Genomic DNA, 21,105 nt, shown 5'->3' with positions numbered 1-21,105 from the left:
CCAGCCTGACCAACATGGTGAAACCCCATCTCTACTAAAAATAGAAAAATTAGCCGCGCGTGGTGGTGGCGCCTGTAATCCCAGCTACTCGGGAGGATAAGGCAGGAGAATTTCTTGAACCCACTGCACTCCAGCCTGGGAGACTCTGTCTCAAAACAAAACAAAACAACCCAGATCTTTGTCTACCAAAGGGCAAATGCCACGTTTGTGCATCACTGAGCAACAGCACTGCCAGAAAAGGCAACTTCACAGAATTCACCCACTCAGTGAATTCTGCTGAATGCTGTTTTGAGACAACCAACACAGAGGGGGAGTATGGACGACAGTGGGTGGTAAGTTAAGGGGAACTGACAGGATGGAAAAGGGCCAGGAAACAAAAGAATTCAAGGAAAAACAGAAACAGAAGTTACACTTCGTGTTCCAACCCCGAAGACCTCTAGAAAGCCGTGGGATGTGATGGAGCTACATGTTCTATGCAGCATATGAGAATCATACCAATTTTCTGTCTTTTAGGCAAAAGAATAAATGTGAAATACGAAAAAGGGAGGGAAATGAGATGGGAGGAGGGCATCACCCCCCTTAAATGCTGTACCAAATTACTATACATACTGCATTTTTGTAATTAGCATTACGGACAGTGTCTTATCATTTGAATGTTACTAGAAACCTGTGCTATGACTTGTAACTAGAAAAACAAGCGATGAATCTTTCTTTGATCACATTAGCCTCTGTACGTTACTCAAGGCAGCTGCAATGAACTTACAACAATATCCACAAACAAGGCAAAAGGAACTTCTCATGGTAGGGAACTGAATCTGGATGTGTTACTCTCTCTTTTGTCATTTTCCAGATATCTTTAGAAAGAATGAGCTGCAGTTTGTGGTGTTGCTTTCCTTGAGACAAGGTCTCACTCTGTCGCCAGGCTGGAGTGCAGTAGTGTGATATTGGCTGTCTGCAACCTCCGCCTCCCAGGCTCAAGCAACCCTTCTGCCTCAGCCTCCTGAGTAGCTGGGACTACAGGCGCAGCACGCCTGTAACCACACCTGGCTAATTTTTGTATTTTTTGTAGAGATGGGGTTTCACTATGTTGCCTAGGCTGGTCTCGGACTCCAGGGATCCACCCGCCTCTGCCTCCCAAAGTGCTGGGATTACAGGCATGAGCCACAATGCCTGGCCCGAGCTGCAGTAGTTCTATATTCTCTGCTAAGGAGAGAACACATTAATGCAGAACCATGCTCATTACTCCTTCCTCTGAGAATGTTTCATGTTTCTCTTAGTTGTCTAAGTTTTCCCTTTGAGGTCAGTGAAAAGTAAATAAAGACAACTTTGGAATAAATTAATATTTTAGTAAGTATAAGGCAAAAAACTATTTCTTTTTGAGTGGTTTTATCTCAACCGTCTTTAAAGGAACACAGCAAACAGGACAGCCAAAAAAAACGCTTTCACAGATTCTGACAGAGTTTAAGAGTAAAGTGGTTGTACCCAAATAGGATATTTGCCCTTACAGGCTATTCACACCACGGAATATAGACCACGGAGAAAGGGGAAACGAACCCATGGATGGCTGGTGAGCACCAGAAAGAAGGTGCAGGGATGTCCATGAGGTCAGAGGCAGCCATCAGTTCCAGAAGCAATGGGCCCTGGCCCCACTCCTGTGCCTTCTGCCTAACCTCAATGCCTCCAGAGTATGGGACCTCACGGGGAGGGACAGGGCTACAATTGTGCAGACTACAATTACAGATTTTTGTCTTACATGAAAACACTTTAAGAAGTGAAAGAGACTTCAGTAACCTTCCAGAATTTGTCCAGATAGGATTAACTGTATAAATTAATTCCTGTTCTTGCTTAGTTCACAAAAACAAAATGGTAAAACTGAGAGTGTGTTTGGAGAAAATACCAACAATAACAACAAAGGCTGAGCTATCAGCAGTTTCCAAAAGATACCCAAATGGGAACTTGAGATTTTTTCCCTTCTTTTAAGAAACAGCAGGGAGGTCTTGCTTTGTTGACCTGGCTAGTCTCAGACTCCTGGCCTCGAGGAATCCTCCTGTCTCAGCCTCCCCAAAGTGCTGGGATTATAGGTGTGAGCCACCCTGCCTCTTTCATTCCAATAGGAAAGTATTTAAAGAGTAAATGTAGAGCCAGGCACGGTGGCCCACGCCTGTAATCTCAACACTTTGGGAGGCCCAGGAGGGAGGATCACTGGGAGCCCAGGAGTTGAAGGCCAGCCTGGGAAACACAGGAACTCTATGTCTACTTCTACCTGCCCATCAGACATGTGATCACAACAGCTGCATGCATACAAAGAACTTAAGACACAGAAAGAACTATCCACATGTATGTGTGTATATTTATATATATATTTTGTTAATTTTCATAAAAAAGATCCCAAACCAGTAACTGTCTATCAAATCCTAACCAGCCAGGTTCAAAGTGCATAATCAAACTCAAATGAAATAGTACATACATGATGCTTTGACCATGTACATTGCTACTCAAAACACTCTTTGGCTTTTCCCACTGGTCTGCAATGGCAGGACTGTATCACCTTCCCTCCCGCCATGTGTGTTTCAGGTAACAGTATGCTAGATAGCTTATGTCTTAACCTCAGCAGCAGTTAAAGGTTTTAAAAAAAAAAAAAAAATCAAGAAAAGATTATTCTTGCTCTCACCCAAACAAACTTACAAAATATTCAGTGCTTTCTGACTGAGTGGTATAATCTAGAAAGGGAAATAAAATCAGGCAAATAGAGGGAGGGGGAAGGGCACCTATATCAAACAATCGCCAGTTAAAGATGCTCTACAGGGTCTGGGTTCACCAAACACATGGTGTCAGAATATGTGCAGCAGGGCAGGGGTGGTGGCTCATGCCTCTCATCCCAGCACTTTGGGAGGCCGAGGCAGGCGGATCACCTGAGGTCTGGAGTTCGAGACCAGCCTGACCACCATGAAGAAACCCTATCTCTACTAAAAATACAAAATTAGCCGGGCGTGGTGGCGCATGTCTGTAATCCCAGCTACTCAGGAGGCTGAAGCAGGAGAATCGCATAAACCGGGAGGCGGAGGTTGTGGTGAGCCAAGATCGCGCCACTGCACTCCAGCCTGGGCAACAAGAGCGAAATTCTGTCTCAAAAAAAAAAAAATAATAATAATAATAATAATATGTGCAGCAGACTATAGGAAAATTCTTCCTTACCCCTTTCCAACATGTCTAAGAATAATTGTTTAAAATACTGTGAAAAGTGAAGTCTATGAAAATTGAGGTCTGCGTGTTTCCTTCCTACTTGTGCTAATCATTCTGAGCATCAACAACGGATGGGTTTATCAATTATCCTGAAAAATAAGGTGGTTTGATTTGCCCAATCTCTTTGAAAGCCTGAAGTCTCCAGTATGTAGGGGTTTGATTTTACGCTTTTGGGTTTTCAGAGTAAAACAAAACATCCATGGGAATAATGTGGTTTTGAAACACAGCTGATATCCTGGTTTTTTAAACATTCTATGATTTGAGTACAGGAAACACTCTACGTAGTGGCTCACACCTGTAATCCCAGCACTCTGGGAGGCCGAGGTGGGAGGATTGCTTGCGCCCAGAAGTTTGAGAACAGCCTGGGCAACATAGTGAGAACTCTCCTCTACAAAAAATAAACGACATTAGCTGGGTGTGGTGGCTTCCGCTTGTAGTCCCAGCTACTCAAGAGGCTAATATGGGAGGATTAGCTGGGAGGTGTAGGTGTAGGTTGCAGTGAGCTGTTATCACACCACTACACTCCAGCCTAGGCAAACTGCTTTCCCCTTTTTAAAAACTCATTAATGTTCTTTTACAACTAATATACCTTTAGCACTCCTCTTTCTGTTCATCTCTTTCAATATGAAAGAACTCAAGTTCAAAGCCACCACCTCAGCTTGCAAGACACTGAAAGCTCTGAACACCTGGTTGCCCCTCAGCTGACGGTAAGGGCCAACCAAGCCTGTGGTTTCTCCAGTCCACAGGCCCACCTCTGTCATAGGAAAGCTCAGGCAGTTGATGAATCCAGCAGGCTGAAATCCTTGTCACTGTCCCAGATGTCAACCGGTGTGGCCCTGCACCCTCTCGAGCTGTCCCAGGACCCACCTACCTCTTTCCTTGCTCTCCCGCACCCTTGGTGACCCTCCGTGCTGGTGTCTTCAGAGCTCTGGCCCAGGCTCTCCTCCTCTCCCTCCACCCATACCTTCTCCACGGAGACTTCATGCACACCTGGCTGTAGGTGCCTTTATCTCCGCCTGGATCCAGGCACCATCATTCACCTGCTCCCCTGGCATCTCCATGTGAATGCCTCAAATGCACTTCAAAACCTATCTAACGCAAGCAAAATGAGCTTAGGACTTCTGACCTCCCTACTACATACATCCAGACTCTTCTCTGGCGTTCCCTATCCAGAGGATGGTCCCACCACCCTATACATTCATAGGCCAGAAGCTGAGAAATTATCCTTGACCCCCCTCCCTGCTCCTCAGTCTCACCTGCTGCTGCAGCATTTGGTGGCATCTAGCTCACTGCTCACTTCTCAGTACATATGTGCGTGGAGCTTCTGAACGCCTTCAATATACTACACTGTCTTCACCTCACCCCTGTTCAACACACTCCAATGTTTCCCATTCCCATCACATCACTCAACTTCTTGCTCTCTCACCAAAAACTATCAAAGACGAGTTTTGGCAGCTTCACCCTGGACTTCCCTGCTGGAAACTGCTAACATAGCTTCTTGAAACTCAACACCTTGTGGCTTCAAGGAGCACCTTTGAAGCCCCTGGTTCTTGTCAGACCCCCCTGGTCTTCTTGCTACCCCGTTCATAGGCAACTTCTTCCTCAGCGAATACAGCTTGCAGCTCTGCATTCCGGACTTGATCCACTCCTTGTCTCCACAGACTTCCTCTGAATACTGTACCCATCAACTCTCAGCTCTCACCCTGCTCTTCCCCTTGAGCTTTAGATGTGTCCTACAGGCACCTCCAATTCAACGAGGCCCACGCTGAACGCACCACCTTTCCCTCGTTGTTGCACCTCCTTCTTCCTCATGATCATTCTCAGTTGGTGCCACCACCTCATCAGCTGTGCTACTCACCCGCATCACTCTGGTCTTCCTTCTTAGCTCCCACAAATTAGCAGTCCCACCAAGGACTGCTCATTTCCCCCCTGACTGAAGGTCTCTTTCCATTTTTGCTAGTATTGCTTCTAGTTAAGATCCTCATAATCATTCTCTCATTTATTCCTTCATCACTCAACAAATAAATATTTATGGAACTCCTATTACGAACTAGACTTCAGCCATAATCAACTCGCATGAAGCTTACCATTTTACGGTGAATCATGACATCCCATCAGGTGGTAACCACACGGACCATGTGCTAAGGGCCACCAAAAGGTAATTTAGGATTGTGTGCAAGTATAAAGGAAAGGCACTCAATCCAGCTTTGTTTAGGGAAGACTTCCCCAAGAAAGCCTCCTCTCTACTGAGGAGGTGAGCAGGAGTTAGCCTAGGGAAGTGTTTTACACGCAGGGCCCAGACTGTGAGAGCACAGCGATAACAAAGCTTGCTGACACGAGAAAACCTCCAGTCGGCTGGGATGGCTGGAGCAGAGAGTAAGATCAGGAGTGCAGACTTACAGCTGCGCTAACTTTACATAGGCAATTGGGGAGTCCCCAAGGGATGTTAGGAGGCTAGAGTCAATGAGTGATGGCTTTTGGAGAGATCACCCCGTCTGCTATGTGAGAGGTAGTGACAGGACTTCTGGAACTCAACAGGAGTTATGGAGACGCCCTGGCAGTCCAAAAAGCAAAGATGATGGTTTCCATTTATGGTGGAAGAGGCTGGGAAACAACACAAAGGAGCCAGTTTCTAGAGAGGATTAAGGAGGGGGCTCAAGTAGGACTTGGTAACTGGCTGGCTGCTGGGAGGAGAGGTATTAACCTGTGACCCACAGGCAAGCACTGAGAAAGCCTCTTTGACCTGGACTGTTAAGGAATGTCCCCGAAGGCGCTAGCACTCACACTTTCTGCTCACGCCTCCCCTTGCACACTTGCATCCCCTTGCACACGTTTTCGTTGACGTTCAGGCTGGGCGTGGTGGCTAATGCCTGTAAACCCAGCACTTCCGAGGCCGAGGTGGGAGGATGGCTTGAGCCCAGGAGATCGAGACCAGCCTAGGCAAGAAGGCAAGACTCCGTCTCTAAAAAACTTAAAAAATAAAAATAGGCCGGGCGCGGTGGTTCACCCCTGTAATCCCAGCACCCTGGGAGGCCAAGGTGGGTGATCATTTGAGGTCAGGAGTTCGAGACCAGCCTGGCCAACATGGTGAAACCCCGCCTGTTCTAAAAACACAAAATAATTAGCCGGGCGTGGTGGCGGGTGCCTGTAGTTCCAGCTACTCGGGAGGCTGAGGCAGGAGAATCACTTGAACCCAGGAGGCGGAGGTTGCAGTGAGCCGATATCGTGACAGTGCACTCCAGCCTGGGCAACAAAGTGAGACTCCTTCTCAAAAAATAAATAAAATAAAATAAAAATAGGCCGGGCGCGGGGGCTCGCGCCTGTAATTCCTAGCACTTTGGGAGGCTGAGGCGGGCGGATCACGAGGTCAAGAGATCGAGACCAGCCTGACGAAAAAGGTGAAACCCCATCTCTACTAAAAATACAAAAATTAGCTGGGCGTGGCGGCGCGCGCCTGTAGTCCCAGCTACTCGAGAGGCTGAGACAGGAGAATCGCTTGAACCCGGGAGGTGGAGGTTGCAGTGAGCCGAGATGACGCCACTGCGCTCCAGCCTGGCGACAGAGTGAGACTCCGTCTAAAATTAACAAATAAATAAATACCAAGAACTGTTGACCAGAGGGTTAGGTAGTTGCAAATGATGTAATTACTGGCTTGTACTGCCTCTGTGTATGAAGCATAACGTTGTCAAGACTTTAGACCTGTAGATTTAGCTCCTTCGATTACCGGAAAATGTCCAAAACCAGTCTTCCTCCAAACTATTTGCCGAACTGGACTTACTGTCGCTAAGTAGACCGACCGACATAGCTTACACGTTATTCAACTCACTTGCAAGCAAACACACGAAACCACCTCACCCCCGACTGCTACTTCAGAAAGAAGCCGTCCCGTCAATTCCTCGCAGATGAAATCAGGAGCTGCCCCTCAAGGACTCTATTTCTTCCTTCGGCTCTATTAAATACTTTAAGTTACTTCCCAGCAACAGAAACATGGGACCCTGCGATGACAGAGTTTGCACTCCTCCCGAGCGGACAGGCAATAAGCAAGTAAACGCGCAAATACCCAAGTGCGGCCTCAACCCGCGCTCCTGCCCGGCGGTCTCCAGTGACCGAGTACCCCCGACCCTGCCCCGCGCCGCCGCCGGGACTCCGCCCCGCAAGCATGTGGGGTCTTCTTTGTCCCGCGCGCCCTGGCCGCGACCCGCCCTTCGGCGCAGCCCCTGGGAGGCGCCCTGAGGGCAGGGCCCTTCTGATTCCCCACCTGGCCTCGATTGAGGACGCGCTCAATAACATCTCGAGTAAAGCCGAGGAACTCGCTTCAACGAGCAGAGAGCACAGCTCTCGCCCAGCCCGGTCTCGGGTCCGCGGTCTCTCCCCGGGCCTCAGGGACACCAGCCCTGGAAGGCCGCCGGTCGGGAGGGGACTCCTTCCCCGTCTTAGGGGCGGCCGCGGACACCCGGCGCCTTTCCCCCGCCCCACTCCGTCCAGCCTCACGCAAACGACAGGAAAAGAGCTGGGACCTTCGCCTCCGACTCAGTGTAGACGTCGCCATCCCGGCTCCAGGTTTCCGCACTCCAACGCCTCTGCAGCAGCCATCTTGCCAGAGGCGGCCGACGCCTTTTGACTCTGGCGCCAACCCGTAGCGCGACGACTCCGCGAGGCGAGTTCTGCGCAAGGACGGAAACTAGGTCCCGCGCTTCCGGGAGGCCGTCCGCCCCGCCTCCTCGCGGGGGCGCTTCATTGGTCATCGGCTCGCGCTCTCGCGCTCTCGTGCTGTCGCGAGAGGTGCTGAGGGGCGGCCGCCGGTGCGCCTGCCCTCCCGCTCCCCGCCCCCGCCCCCGCCCCCGCCTCCGCCTCCGCCGCGGCCCCCGCCTCCGCCTCCTTCTACTCGGGCGCCCCAGCCGCCGCCACCCCTCCCCGGCCCAGGAAAGGCTGCGGAATCGCAGCCCCCCAGACCGCGCAGCGTGGGAGGCAGGTTCCGCACGGTAAGATGGCGGCGGCGGCGGGCCCAGGCGGCCGGGCCGAGCGTCTCCCGGGACCCGGGCGGGCTGGCAGGCGGGATGCGGCCGGGGTGCGCGCCGCCCGCGTTTTGGGGGCCTTGGAAGCGCCGGCGTTGGCAGGTGCGGAGCTGGGGCGTGCAGTGAGTCCCGCTCCGGACGGCCGCCCCGCGCCGGTGTCCAGGGGGCAGTCAGGGCTCAGCCTCCAGGCGCGCGGCCTCAGGCGCCGGTGTTCAGGGGCGGTCCTTGCCAGCCTGAGGGGCGGCGGTAGCTGTCTCTGTGGAGGAGCGACGTCTGTAACGAGGTCTTTTAAACAAAATCTGCTGCTTTAAAGCAGAAACCGAGCGGGTGAGGACGTAAAGTGTGGCATAGAAAGTAGGGTTTTCTTCTGTTGAATCTTGTTATGCTGGAGTTTAAGACTACCGAGCTCTTCCTGCTAACAACAGGACGGGCCAGTTCTACAAAGTTGTTGCTTTTCATGGGCGCGTGTAACTGCCCGGAGTGGAAGCGCTGTGAGTGCCGATCACCGAATGGGCTGAGAGAAAAAGGTACCTTTTCGTAGGGACCTCTTAACCTTGGTCCTAGGGCCGTGCGCGGTGGCAGAGGTCGAAATGGGCGGATCTCTTGAGCCCACGAGTTCGAGACCAGCCGGGGCAACAGCGAGACTCCCGTCTCTGCTAAAAATAAAAAAATTAGCCAGGCGGGGTGGTGCGCTCCTGTTGTCCCAGCTCCTTGGGAGGCTGAGGTGGAAGGATCGCTTGAGCCCAGGAGGTCGAGGCTGCAGTGAGCCATGATCGCGCCACTGCCGTCCAGCCTGTCTCAAAAAAAGAAAAAAGAAAGAAAGAGAAAATGGGTCCTTAAGTTACCTTTAATTGTCGTGAATAAAAATTTGGTCTCAGTGAGTTTTGCAATTGATATGAGAGAATGGGTGTTCGTGTGTGACAGCGACTGACTCCTGGTTTCTCCTCCACTGTACCTGCCGCTCCGCAGCAAGTTTTCTTCTGCTGGTGCCACTTTCTCTGCTTGACCTTCAAGGATGGCATCCTCCAAGTAATGACGATTCTCATTCCCTATCTACACTCACTCTATGGTCTTTGCTGAATTCTTGGCTTTAAATATCCCTGTGCCCCCACCCCACCCCCACCCCCCGTTTCACTAATTCATGTTTTCAGCAGTGAGCTCAGGATATGTAATCCAGGCACCTGCTTGATTTCTCCAGCCGCATGTCTAATAGTCACGTCAAACTTGCCCTGCTCCTCAAACCTGTTCTTGTTCCAGTCCTTCCTCCTTATTTGTGGTCCCATCTTGCAGGGCCTCTCATGCTTGAAACCTGTGACCATCTTCGATTCTTCCCTTTCTTTTGTCCGGTAATCTTCTGTCCAGCAGCAGCCATTGACTCTGCGGCCAAAGCATCTTGATCTCACCTTGCTCCCCATCTCTTCTGATGATGTTCTCTCTCACTTGGGTGTCTCCCTAATGGACCTGCTGCTCAGCTCTCACCACCCTGCATTCATCCCATTTTCAGCCAAGAGACCAAAGTTTTTTAATTTATTGAAACACTTCAGCAGTACTTTGTATAAAGTAGCATCACAAAACAGAAAGACCGAGTGGACTGTGGCATACCCCTGCCTGTCTCAGGTACCTGCCCATTCTCCCATAGCTGCAGCAACTGCCTCAGGCTTCAGCCATTTGCCCCTCCCACAGATAACCCCCTGCTGAGTGTCAGCTTTCATGCCCTTATTTTAAAAAACAAAATAGGTTTGCCACATATTTGTTGCTAAAGCACATATCATGTATTTTGTTGTTCCTAATAAAACTCAGGCCACATTTTGCCTCTCCCTCATCTCTCTTTTTTCATTCAAATTGTTTTATGAGAGTCATCCATGTGACTTTGTGTGATGTTCATTTATTTTAACTGCTTTATGAAATTCTCTTGTGTGAATACATGACCACTGTTCCTTCTCAGCAATGCTGAAATCTAAACATCTCTAAAACCAAAGTTTCTGGTTTTGTTTTTAACCTGTTTGGTGGCCAAAACCTCACCAGGTGAAGTTCAATAGCCTCTACTACTTAGTATGGATACTTAACACATTACACTGAAGAAATAATGTCTGATGATGGGGAGCTCCCCCAAACTCCAGTGAGGCTGTTAGATGGTAAATTGTGCCAAATAATCGTTGTACATTGAAGAATTCTGAATTCCAAAACCCATCTGCCCAAGGGTTTTAAACACACAGTTGTTCTGTGTGCCACAGTCCCTTGGTCCATGCTGCTGTTGAAGGAACGCTCAGGTGGGTGACTTCCACATTTCTGCCGCTTTGAACAGTGCTTCTGTGAACAGCGTTGTCTGTGTTTGGTGCATCCTGGTGAGTTTTTCTAGAATATAAATGTATTAAAAGTAGAATTCCTGGGTTGTGAGGAGCACACATATTCAGCTTCATAAGGAATGCCAGATTGTTTTCGTAGTATAGTCCATTCTCCTGATGCCGCAGTAGAAAAGTTCAAGTGAACTTCTTCTTTGCTAAGCACTGGCGTTCTCAGTCTGGTGGGTGTCCCATGGCAGCGTTCTCTTTCAGTGCATGCTCAGTGTGGGATTCTCTAGCTCACAGCTCTCCAGCGCTACCCTTTGCACCTGGAGGAGCATCTAAACCCCTCGCTCAGCTGTTATTTTTTTCCTGTAGAAATAAATCAGAATGAGTTATGCAGAAAAACCCGATGAAATCACGAAAGATGAGTGGATGGAAAAGCTCAATAACTTGCACGTCCAGAGAGCAGACATGAACCGCCTCATCATGAACTACCTGGTCACAGGTAATGGCTTACAGCAAGGATGTTGTTGCGCGAATGTGATTCTCCCTTTTTGAACACATAAGGAGTGCTGTAGCCATGAGGTTTGATGACGTAGTTATTTGTGTTCAGACATTATAAAAACACAATGCTAACCTGATAAGTTTGTAAATTATCATGTGAAAGATAATCTTTTCTGAAGATGAGATTATTCCAGGTCTCTGAGCCCTAACACAAACCCATTTCTCAGCCTTTGACAGTTTTACAGTTAGTCAAGATAACTGAGACTGTTGTGAAGTAAGTATATTTAAAGCCAAATTGTTGATCTCTTCTGGCCAGTCTGCTTAAGTATGGTGGCCTGTTTCCAGAAGGTATGCCCAACTCAGAGGACGAGAATGGGGAAGGGCAGAAGTGTGCAGAGGGAAATAACACTCAGGCTGTTCTTGATGTCAGCTGGAGGAAGGGCAGTGCTTTATATGGCGAGAAAATAGATGTTTTTAAAAGGCATGACATGAAAAATCTCCCTCCTGTTAGTCCCCATTTCGTACTCCCAAATTAATCTCTGTGAAAATTTTTTAGGCCAAACGTGGTGGCTCACGCTTGTAATCCCAGCACTTTGAGAGACAGAGGAAGATTACTTGAGCCTAGAAGTTGGAGATCAGCCTGGGCAACATAGTAAGACCTTGTCTCTACAAAAACAATTTTTTAATTAGCTGGGTATGGTGGCTTGTGCCTGTAGTCCCAGCTACTTGGGAGGCTGAGGTGGGAGGATCACTTAAGCCCGGGAGGTGGAGGTTGCAGTGAGCCAAGACTGTGTCACCGCCGTCCAGCCTGGGAGAGTGAGTGAGACCCCATCTCAAAAAAAAATATTTTTGGAAGGTGATGAGGAAATTTAGGCCTATAATTATGTCGGGGGCAGGGGAAGGGGCACACATGCTGGCTTTAAAAAATTATAGACACTCTTAAGAGGTGGGAGTCACCAGGCCACTGCAGGTGGAGCTGGCCATGGAGGGCTCCTGTGCTGTGAAGGCTGAGCCGGCTGTGGAGGCTGAGCCAGTGTGACTTGCCTAATCTGGCACCAGAGCTGCAGCTGCTGGCATCTGGACCTATTATCTGTCCTCTCAAAGGAACCCACAGCAACACACTAGGCCAGCAGCCATTCTGACCCCTTAACAGGTTAGAGTTTTTAGATGGGATAACAAGGAATGAAGTATATTCTTCTCATTTTCTGTATGTATTTTGAGAGCATGACTTGTAAATTACAAAGATATTAGTACCGGGTTCCTGAGAAAGTGTGGTTCACATTAGAGGTGATTAATTGAGGCAGTTGGAGTTTCTGGAGATACAAAGTCTTTGCCTTAATTCCTTGCTGACTTTCCTAGCAGTGAAGATGGTTTTTCTTTTCAGAGGGCTTTAAGGAAGCAGCGGAGAAGTTTCGAATGGAATCTGGGATCGAACCTAGTGTGGATCTGGAAACACTTGATGAACGAATCAAGATCCGGGAGATGATACTGAAAGGTCAGATTCAGGAGGCCATCGCCTTGATCAATAGCCTCCACCCAGAGCTCTTGGACACAAACCGGTATCTTTACTTCCATTTGCAGGTAAGTTTCAGGAGAGAGCAATCTGGTTTGTGGATACTTGATAAGTTAAAGTTATTTGCAATGATCAAGAAATAACTAGGCTAATTTGCTTTAATGTTATTTTAATGCATGTGTGGGGGAGGGGTTTGAGTTTGCTCTTTTATGTAGTTCAGAAGCTATTTTTTGTTTTAAAAATGGGAATTTGATAACTCAGAGATGCAAGAAAAGTCTTCCCTCTGTGATGTACTTTTGATGGGGACCTGGTACCACCTGCCCTGAGTCCCTGTCTTGGGTGTGTGTGGGTCAAGCTTGTCTGTCTCTGCCTCCAGCAACAGCATTTGATCGAGCTGATCCGCCAGCGGGAGACAGAGGCGGCGCTGGAGTTTGCGCAGACTCAGCTGGCGGAGCAGGGCGAGGAGAGCCGAGAGTGCCTCACAGAGATGGAGCGTACGCTGGCACTGCTGGCCTTTGACAGTCCCGAGGAGTCGCCCTTCGGAGACCTCCTCCACACCATGCAGAGGCAGAAGGTGGGGCCCACCAGAGGGAAGCTTTCTTCCACTCCCAGCATGCTCCGAGGGGGCTTCGCAAAGACACCAAGTGTGTGGCTTTGTGGTGTGGACTGAGAGGTGGCTTCTGTGCCTGGGATGCTAAGTGGTTCCCTCATGACTTTTTTTTTGGAGATGAAGTCTTGCTCTGTCGCCCAGGCTGGAATGCAGTGACGAGATCTCGGTTCACTGCAACCCCCGCCTCCTGTGTTCAAGCGATTCTCCTGCCTCTACCTCCCTAGTAACTGGAACTACAGGAGTGTGCCACCACGCCCAGCTAATTTTTGTATTTTTAGTAGAGACGGGGTTTCACCATATTGGCCAGGCTGCTCTCAAACTCCTGACCTCAGGTGATCCAGCCTCCCAGAGTGCTGGGATTACAGGTGTGAGCCACCGTGCCTGGCCCGTCTCTGGCTTTTAATCTTTTGTCAAACTAGGGACAACAGACTTGGTGTCCGTTGCAGAGTATTCACACCCTTTGCTGATTTCTCATGTTTATCTGAACCTTCTTCCTGTTTAGGTCCCAAGTATTTTTCATTTAAAATCCTGTTTTCTGAAAGTTTTCTCTCCTCACTGCTGTTTTTCTCTGGCAGAACATGACAGCTCCTCACCTTCCCAGACCCAGGTCCCTCTTCCCCCAGGTCCTCTCCTCGGGCTCTGTCCTCCCTGCACTGTCTTGGAAGGATGGCCTATCCCAGAGTCCACTTGAGATGTTTTCTTGAGGCTTGTGAGGAGGGCGCTGCTATGTCCTGCTACGCTGGTCTTGCCTCTCCACAGTCGCCTCAGCACTTTGTTCAAGCCTTGCTCATGGCACTTAACTGCCCTCGAGGCTGGATGTGACATTTGCCGACCAGACTGTGAGCTTCCCCAGGCAAGGACTATGTGTTTCATGTCCCGAGAGCGTCTTGCAGTTAAGGGCTTAATCTTTGTTTAAACTCTACTGGTTTAGACTCTACTGGTGCTCTGCGTGTGTGGTGGTTTTTATCTGATGTATTTACATTCTAGGTGTGGAGTGAAGTTAACCAAGCTGTCCTAGATTATGAAAATCGCGAGTCAACACCCAAACTGGCAAAATTACTGAAACTACTACTTTGGGCTCAGAACGAGCTGGACCAGAAGAAAGTAAAATATCCCAAAATGACAGACCTCAGCAAGGGCGTGATCGAGGAACCCAAGTAACGCCTGCGCTTGTGTGGTGGACCCAGCACCACCCCTGCGTCGTGGGACTTGCCTCAGATCAGCCTGCGACTGCAAGATTCTCACTGCAGTAGAGAACTCTTTTTCTCCCTTGTACTTTTTTTTGACCTGGCATCTTTTTTATAGGGAAAAATGGCCTTTGTAGGCAGTGGAAAACTTGCAAGGAAAGCTGCCGTCTCTTTGGCAGTCTGATGCAGAGCCTGCACTCTGGCACTCGCTGAAGAATCTGGAAGGCTGCGGTTTGCCCTTCCAGTGTTCCGGGGGCCTCTGACTGCTGAAGGATTTGGTTGGCCACGGAGGGCTGTGCTGTTAGGCTGCATCCCACTCAAAATACAGGAAAAGCACGAATCATGATTCTGCTTTCTGTTAGCTTAGGCAGACATTGGGCCTTCACCTACAAGTTTTTCCTTACCCCAGTGGTTTTGTGTGTGTTTTTTTTTCTTCCATAGGAAAGAATATATAAATTTGTAAATCCTAATTCAAAGACGGCGTGTGTGTGAGGGCATTGAGTCTGATTTGTTTTCCCTTTGGTCTGGGTTGTGTGGCTTTTGGGAGATGCGTGTAAGGGGCTATGTGTTTTTTAATTTTTTAAATATATATTTTGGTGCTGTGTATGGTGAGAGACTTGTTCATAGTGGATCAATGAACCATCTCTTCTGGGCAGTTTTGTTGAAAATAAAGGTTTCTCTTTGATTTCAAGAATGACCAAAATGGCCTCTAAAAGGTGTTAATCATCTCAAATGACCTTTTGTCTTTGGGGCATTCTTCCCCCGTGTTAGTGGCAGTGGCTTTTTCTGGTACCTGCAGCTAGAAAGGCCACTTGGCCCTGTGCTGAGTGAGCAGCCTTCATTAGAATGAGGCAGCCCTTGGGCAGTGGGGACGCAGGGCCCCAGCTCGTGGTGTGCGACTCTTGGCAGAAGGAACACGTGTTCAGCCTCAGTGATCTGCCCTTCAGCATCTCGGCAGCATCTCATCTTCCATTGTCAGCCGGCTCTGTGGATGTCCTGCTTCTGTTCACTCACAGAACTGTCCCCTGCTCCGTGGTGGGCAGGAGGGAAGTGGTGCAGGGCTGTGTGCATTGCCTGCGAGTCGGGACAGTTGATGGGCACATGGCCATGTAACTCTGGGCGCAGATGTGTTTGGATTCGTTGCAGCGGACCACGGGCACTGTTGACCCCACTGAGCAGTGCTAAGTGTTGGTTTTGTGGATGTTCATGGAATTGCTGACCCATCTAAGGGCGTCCTTTGGAGCCAGTGGAGCCTGCAGGTGCATCTGAGGGGCGAAATGCTGCTAGCACTTGAATCTGGGATCTTGCCTTATTTTCAAGGAGCAAGGCATCTTGACAAGCACAGTCTGGGTGTGGTAGCCAGCTCGCCAGTGCCTGAGCCGGTCAGGTCATCTGCCTCTGAGGATCCATCCTCACTGAGCTCCTGCATCCCTTGAGTGTTGATCACGAGGTGTCCATAGCATTGTTCTCATCTCTAAATGATGCTTCCTTCTCCGTTGAAGCCTGCCGAAGTTGTGTTTTCAAGCCCTCTACTTCTCTTTCCAGTAGGTAGGAGCTTTTGGCAGTATTTACTTTTACCTAGATGGCTTGTGTAGTCCAGTAAGAGATGCAAAGGTAAAATTGCTGCAGTCGTTACAGAAACTTGGTGGCCTCCAGACTGACTCATTGGCTGCCCTTTGGATTTTGTGAGGATGCAGTACTGGGGAGGTGGTGCTTCCCTGCCCCCTAGAAATGCTGCCTTCCAACTACCGCTCTCCCAGATGTGACCTTTGCAATTATTTCCTCTGAGGTTTGAGGATGAAGATAAGTTGGAGAGAAAGAGAGTAACTAATAGGTGATGAAATATAGCGGAAGCTAGAAGAAAACTGTTAGGTGAGAGTGATACATCTGCACGTTTTCTTCAATAACAGCAGATGATTCAGCATATTCCTAATTACCTTTTACTATTCATGTATATAAGATAATTTACTTGCATAATATATAATCAATTTGACATATTCTTAAAACTAGAGGGTGTGAGAAGCACAGCAATGGGAAGTCTCTCTACAAACTGGGGGACACGAGTGGGGTCATCACATGCCTGGACTGTCACTCTGGCTGTCACGTGAAGTGCTGGTGTTGATTGCCAGTTCAGCCAGTGGGTCACTGATACGCCGGTGCCAGCACCCAGCGCGAGCAGCCGTCGGGGAGACTGGGAAGTCTGCGAAGTGACTGCCTGCTGTCCCTTCTGTGAGGGGCCACACCTGATTTTCTTGCGATCTGTTAGTGGACTGGAGATCTTCCAAGGAAGTGCTTTGCACGCTTTCTCTCTCTGCTCCTTTTTACAGTCTTTGTCTTTGCAGCAAGGAAATGAAATTAAGCCACTTTGGGATAGTGAGCATTCAGTATAATTCTACTTTGTCTCATTTTGGATCTCACTGTTGGGTTTATAAAAATGTAGTCACATTTTACAGAGTAGTTTATTCTTTTCCTACTTTCTGGTGGAGAGTGCCTTGAAATAAAATGTGAGAATATTCTGGTACTCTGTGTTCCTGATGCATGAAGTTGGGTGAGGAATAACCCCTAGTCTGGAATCTTTGTGAAGCATAGGGTTATTGCAAGGCACATGGGAACTAACAAATCTTGCCATTTGAATCAGGGTCTCCAGTTTCTAGAAAAGGCAGACACTGGTTGGGACCAAAGTCTCCATGGTGTGTGACTGAAGACTGGTGGTCGTGTGTGTGAGGAGTCCCCGGAAGCCTCGGGGAGGCGGAGCTGCTCTTTCCATTCCATCAGGACATGATCTGAAAACATGTAGAGAAGATGAGTTGAGGACAGCTTTTCTAAGGCAATGTGATGTCTTTGCTTTCTTATTTCTATTTCTGTATGTTGTTAGTTTGGAAGAGTGGAGGAGCTAGGGGCTCCAGAAAGAATCTTACACATGTGTTGAAGACATCGATGTCTTAGGGAGCGTGGAGCTGCATTCCCTTCTGGGCTATTACTGCTAAATCTGAGTGTGAACAGACCGGGCGGAAAGCATGGTGGCCAAGCGGTCCGTGTGCTTCCCCGCTGATGGAGAACGTTGCGTTGTTCACAATAGGGCCTCACGGGTGTGGATGCACAGCAGACCCATGGCTGGTGCAGCTGCCTGTTGCCATCTGTCTTCAGTAACTGCTGCTCTGTTGACTGTTCTATTCTGATACTATGCGTGTTATTTTTTATAACAGGTGTGTTTTTGTTTCAGAAATATGTATTGCTTTTCTCATATTTTTTGCAAATTGTATTGTCAACATTGGTCATTTAAAGTCCTGTATGAACCATAACCTGCTGTGGTACCTTTGTACATGTTTGATTCTGTATTCCTTATTCCAGCGTGGCATATGTGCCCCCCAGTATCTTCTGAGAAGTGCAGAATAGGTTGCTTCTACTGCCTGTTCTTAATGTAACAGTAAAAGTTTTCACATTTTTCTCAGAACTGTTATCTGGAAGCTCTCTTTTTTCCTAAGGATATTTTAATAACAAATACTAATGCATTTGTATTGAAAGTTGGTATCTTGGAATGGAAGGACAGAAGAAAGCTCGCCTCATGGAACTGTAGTTGGCTCTCCTCCCGCTCTGACAGTGCCACGCCTTTTAGTTTGTGAATCTGTACTTGTGTGTGTTTAATTTGAAACCTATCAGCTGCTATCTAGACTGGGGCACTTAATGTTTCATAAACTAGTTTCCTTGATGTGAAGGAAATAGAACTTTTGAGCTACCCATTGCATGATTTTAAACGGATTTGAATAGCCTAAGTAATTATTCTTTTTTTTCTTGCTTAATTAAAATTTCCAAGCATATTAAAAACAGAGGGAATATGCCAGCACACCCCAGTATCCACCAGTCAGCCTGACACCTACCACCGCCTGCCTGAGCCCCAGGCAGGAGATAACCACAGGTGTCTGATCCTGGGTGGCTACCATGCTTTCAGGTCCATGAGCGCTTTCATGAGTGGAAGGCAGTTTTAGGGTTCTTGGAAAGGACTCAGGCAGACCACTTCAAGGGCCTGAGGTGAAATTCAGAAACTGCCTGTGCACAGAAGCTGAGCAGTGGGCATCATGGAGCGAGGTGCCAAGCACTTGGATGTTTGTTGGGTATCAGAGAACAGGGAAGGCCTCTCCTCACCTGCTGCTCCTCCCTGCGTGGCAGTGGCATGTCACAGTGTTCTGCCAGTCCGTTAGCCTCACGGGTCAGAAGGCAGCACGGTAGTTCTTGGTGGAGGTGGGCGTCACCAGGAATGCTTTAGTGTGAGCTGCCACACTACAGTCTGGAGGCTCACACCATCCTTGCACACGTGACCTTCCTGTCTTGGATATTCTGCCTTATTTTGGAATGCCATCCTTGCCTGTAATTTTTCACTTCTGTAAAAGTAGAACATGGGGTTTGAATGGGCCTTTGGTGTAACTAGCTATGGCAAGAATCTTCTAAGAGATGTGCTCCTTGGAGGTACAATGTCCTGAGCTTGTTTGCCTTTTTCAGAAGCCACAGAATGGCTTTGGAGAGAAACAGGCCAGTGCTACAGAGCCACCGGCACGAGGCACCTGGTGCGCAGGAGCTGAAGTGCAGCCTGTGGTTAATTGGTGATAATCATGTCCCCGAGTCTCTGCGTTGGGGGCTGTTTCTCTCATTTCACACCCCGGTATCCACCAGTCAGCCTGGTGCATGTGTGTGGGGAATATTTAAAGGGAAGTGACGTTCTGATTTGCCTGCAACATTTCAGTGTCGCCTAGTTGGAAGGCCAGGTTTACGGGCCCATATTGTCCGTAGTACAGAAGACCATTTGTCTGGTGAAGCCCGTAGACCCATACGCACAGCTATAACCAAAAGAATTCACAAAAGGAGTAACAACCAAAGGTGAGTGGGTTTCCTCCACAGGCTTTCCCACGTTTTTAAATGCAGGTCACGTTGCAGGCTCTTCCACCGGCTGTCCACCCAAACAAGGCAGTTGCTCACCCCACAGGCTCACTTTGGAGATGAAGAGTGCTGGGTGCAGCAGTACCTCCTGTGTGGGTCTCTGTGTATTTGAGATGGAATTGATGAGCTTGGGAACCAGGGAGAAGTGGTGGAGTTGCTGTTGCCTTGAGCTGCCCCTGTCAGGCAAGGTCTCTGCCTGGCTGTGACTTCTGCTTCCTGGAGACACATCCGCAGGCGTTCCTCACACAGACGAGCTTTTCTCCCTCTTGTGGATCACGGTGTGTGACTGACAGCTTTGATAATTTTCCCAGCTGGCTTTGAAAGTGAAGCAGGCTGACCCGTCACCAAGGATTCTCTGCCACAGAGGGTCTTGGAGGATCGGGAAGAGGTGCTGGCGGTCACAGCAGCCCAGGGTTCGTCCCTGCTCGTTTATAGATTTGTGTGCCCATCCAGTCCTCACTGGGCCCTCCAGTTTTAGAAATGTTGAACACTAGTGCTTGTAAGATTCGAGCAATGAGTTTACGGCGCTGAAAAAAATGAACTGCTCCAGAACCTTGAGGAATGATTCTCTGTATAGCACCCACATTGCACTGAGTCCATTTATCGTCATCACAGAATTCATCTTTCTGTTTTCGAGCACCATCTTCTGGTTTCAAGCACACAGTTCCTTGTCTTATTCCAGTCTGCTGTTGACAGTATTAACTCAGCCCGAAAGGTGCCCCTACTTTTGAGGCAGTTCCTGCGTGTGATGTCCGGTGCCGCGTTCTCCCCTCTTGCTGCTGCCTGTCAGTCATGGCGGAGGAAAGTGTCATCTGTCAGTCTCCTTTTTACAGACTCCTTGTCTTGAGAATTGTAGTTGGGCTGGAAGGGTGCAGGGCTAAGTGGGGTGCAGGGAGGAGCCCCAGGCCCAGGGCTGGCTTGTCTTGGTTTACAGAAGGCTGTGCTGGGCTCTCCTGGGGCCTCTGCAGGGGTGAGTGTAGGCAGAGGCCGAAAAACGGGAGCCACGCGTGTAGTGAAGCATAAATTTGCTTTAAAAAAAAAACTCTAGCATTGGCTCCCCTTAGCAGCACTTGAATAAACAAGTGGAAGTTAGGTGGGCCAGACCAACGAGAGGGAGGAACGCAGCCCTCCAGAAGCAGAGGCCAGTGGGTGCTGGCTGTGACTGCCCTGTCCACAAGGTCACCCACTGTCCTTCAAAACGCAGGTGTTGACTGTCTATTGTCCGTACATAATTTTTCACCTTAGGCCTCAAAGGTGCTTGGGTGCGGGGCAGCTCTCAGAATCAACCAGAAGCCTGGAGAGCCTCCATCTGGCCACCACCAACACCCAACTTTATAACGTCCCTGTGAGATGGACCCTTCGCCCACCCACCCGTCCCTGCACGGCCCATTCCTTCAGCTCATCCAGCCTTCACTCAGGTGTCCAGGGGTGTCTCCTTAGCCCAACCTACTGGAAGTAACACCCCTTCCCTACCCCTTTCACTTCTTTGATTTTTGTCTACCTGCCCCAGAACATCAGCTCCAGGAGGAAAGGGACTTTGGGTAACCAGATGGCAGATGTCTGCTGCAGCGTGATCACAAGTCTTGGTAGGAAATCACCATCACAGAGTGAATGGAAGCAAATCACCGCAAAGAGGATGCTGTTGACAGTGATACGTTCAGCAACAGTTTCCAAACTTTCTGGCTGTGGGCTAGGGCTGTTCGGGGTGATAAACCTCTCTCTGCCACCATCTTTTCACCCTACCCTACATCAGGATGGATGAAAGCATGGCCTTGCTTTTTAAGGCGCTTGTGTCTTTAAGATCTGTTCGGCACTA

General features: G+C 49.0%; 2 protein-coding genes across 4 annotated transcripts in view; one reads left to right on the top strand and one right to left on the bottom strand.

Annotated features, from left to right (window-relative positions):
• Positions 1 to 7,908, bottom strand: part of DIDO1 (death inducer-obliterator 1) — a 61,501-nt gene extending 53,593 nt beyond the window's left edge. For 2 of the 3 annotated variants that reach the window (XM_073005325.1, XM_008011543.3), the window contains exon 1: positions 7,761 to 7,908. The gene's annotated coding sequence lies outside the window, so the exon portion shown is untranslated. The other variant, XM_008011560.3, reaches the window with a different exon arrangement.
• A 117-nt stretch (positions 7,909 to 8,025) lies between these two features.
• On the top strand, positions 8,026 to 15,060 carry GID8 (GID complex subunit 8 homolog). Its single transcript, XM_008011524.3, has 5 exons — positions 8,026 to 8,225; positions 10,919 to 11,048; positions 12,432 to 12,628; positions 12,937 to 13,134; positions 14,158 to 15,060. Exons 2-5 carry the CDS (start codon positions 10,931 to 10,933, stop codon positions 14,329 to 14,331), a joined length of 687 nt encoding a protein of 228 aa, XP_008009715.1. The 5' UTR covers positions 8,026 to 8,225; positions 10,919 to 10,930; the 3' UTR covers positions 14,332 to 15,060.
• Positions 15,061 to 21,105: the final 6,045 nt, after the last annotated feature.

The sequence above is a fragment of the Chlorocebus sabaeus genome, chromosome 2 (genome assembly GCF_047675955.1).
Source record: "Chlorocebus sabaeus isolate Y175 chromosome 2, mChlSab1.0.hap1, whole genome shotgun sequence".
NCBI classification, from domain to species: Eukaryota; Metazoa; Chordata; class Mammalia; order Primates; family Cercopithecidae; genus Chlorocebus; species Chlorocebus sabaeus.
This window is presented reverse-complemented; position numbering and strand designations above follow the sequence as displayed.

Coding starts and splice junctions, on each gene's coding strand:
- GID8 (XM_008011524.3), top strand. CDS start 10,931: ATGAGTTATGCAGAAAAACCCGATGAAATCACGAAAGATGAGTGGATG. Junction 11,049..12,431: donor CATGAACTACCTGGTCACAG/GTAATGGCTTAC, acceptor TTTTCTTTTCAG/AGGGCTTTAAGGAAGCAGCG. Junction 13,135..14,157: donor ACACCATGCAGAGGCAGAAG/GTGGGGCCCACC, acceptor TTTACATTCTAG/GTGTGGAGTGAAGTTAACCA.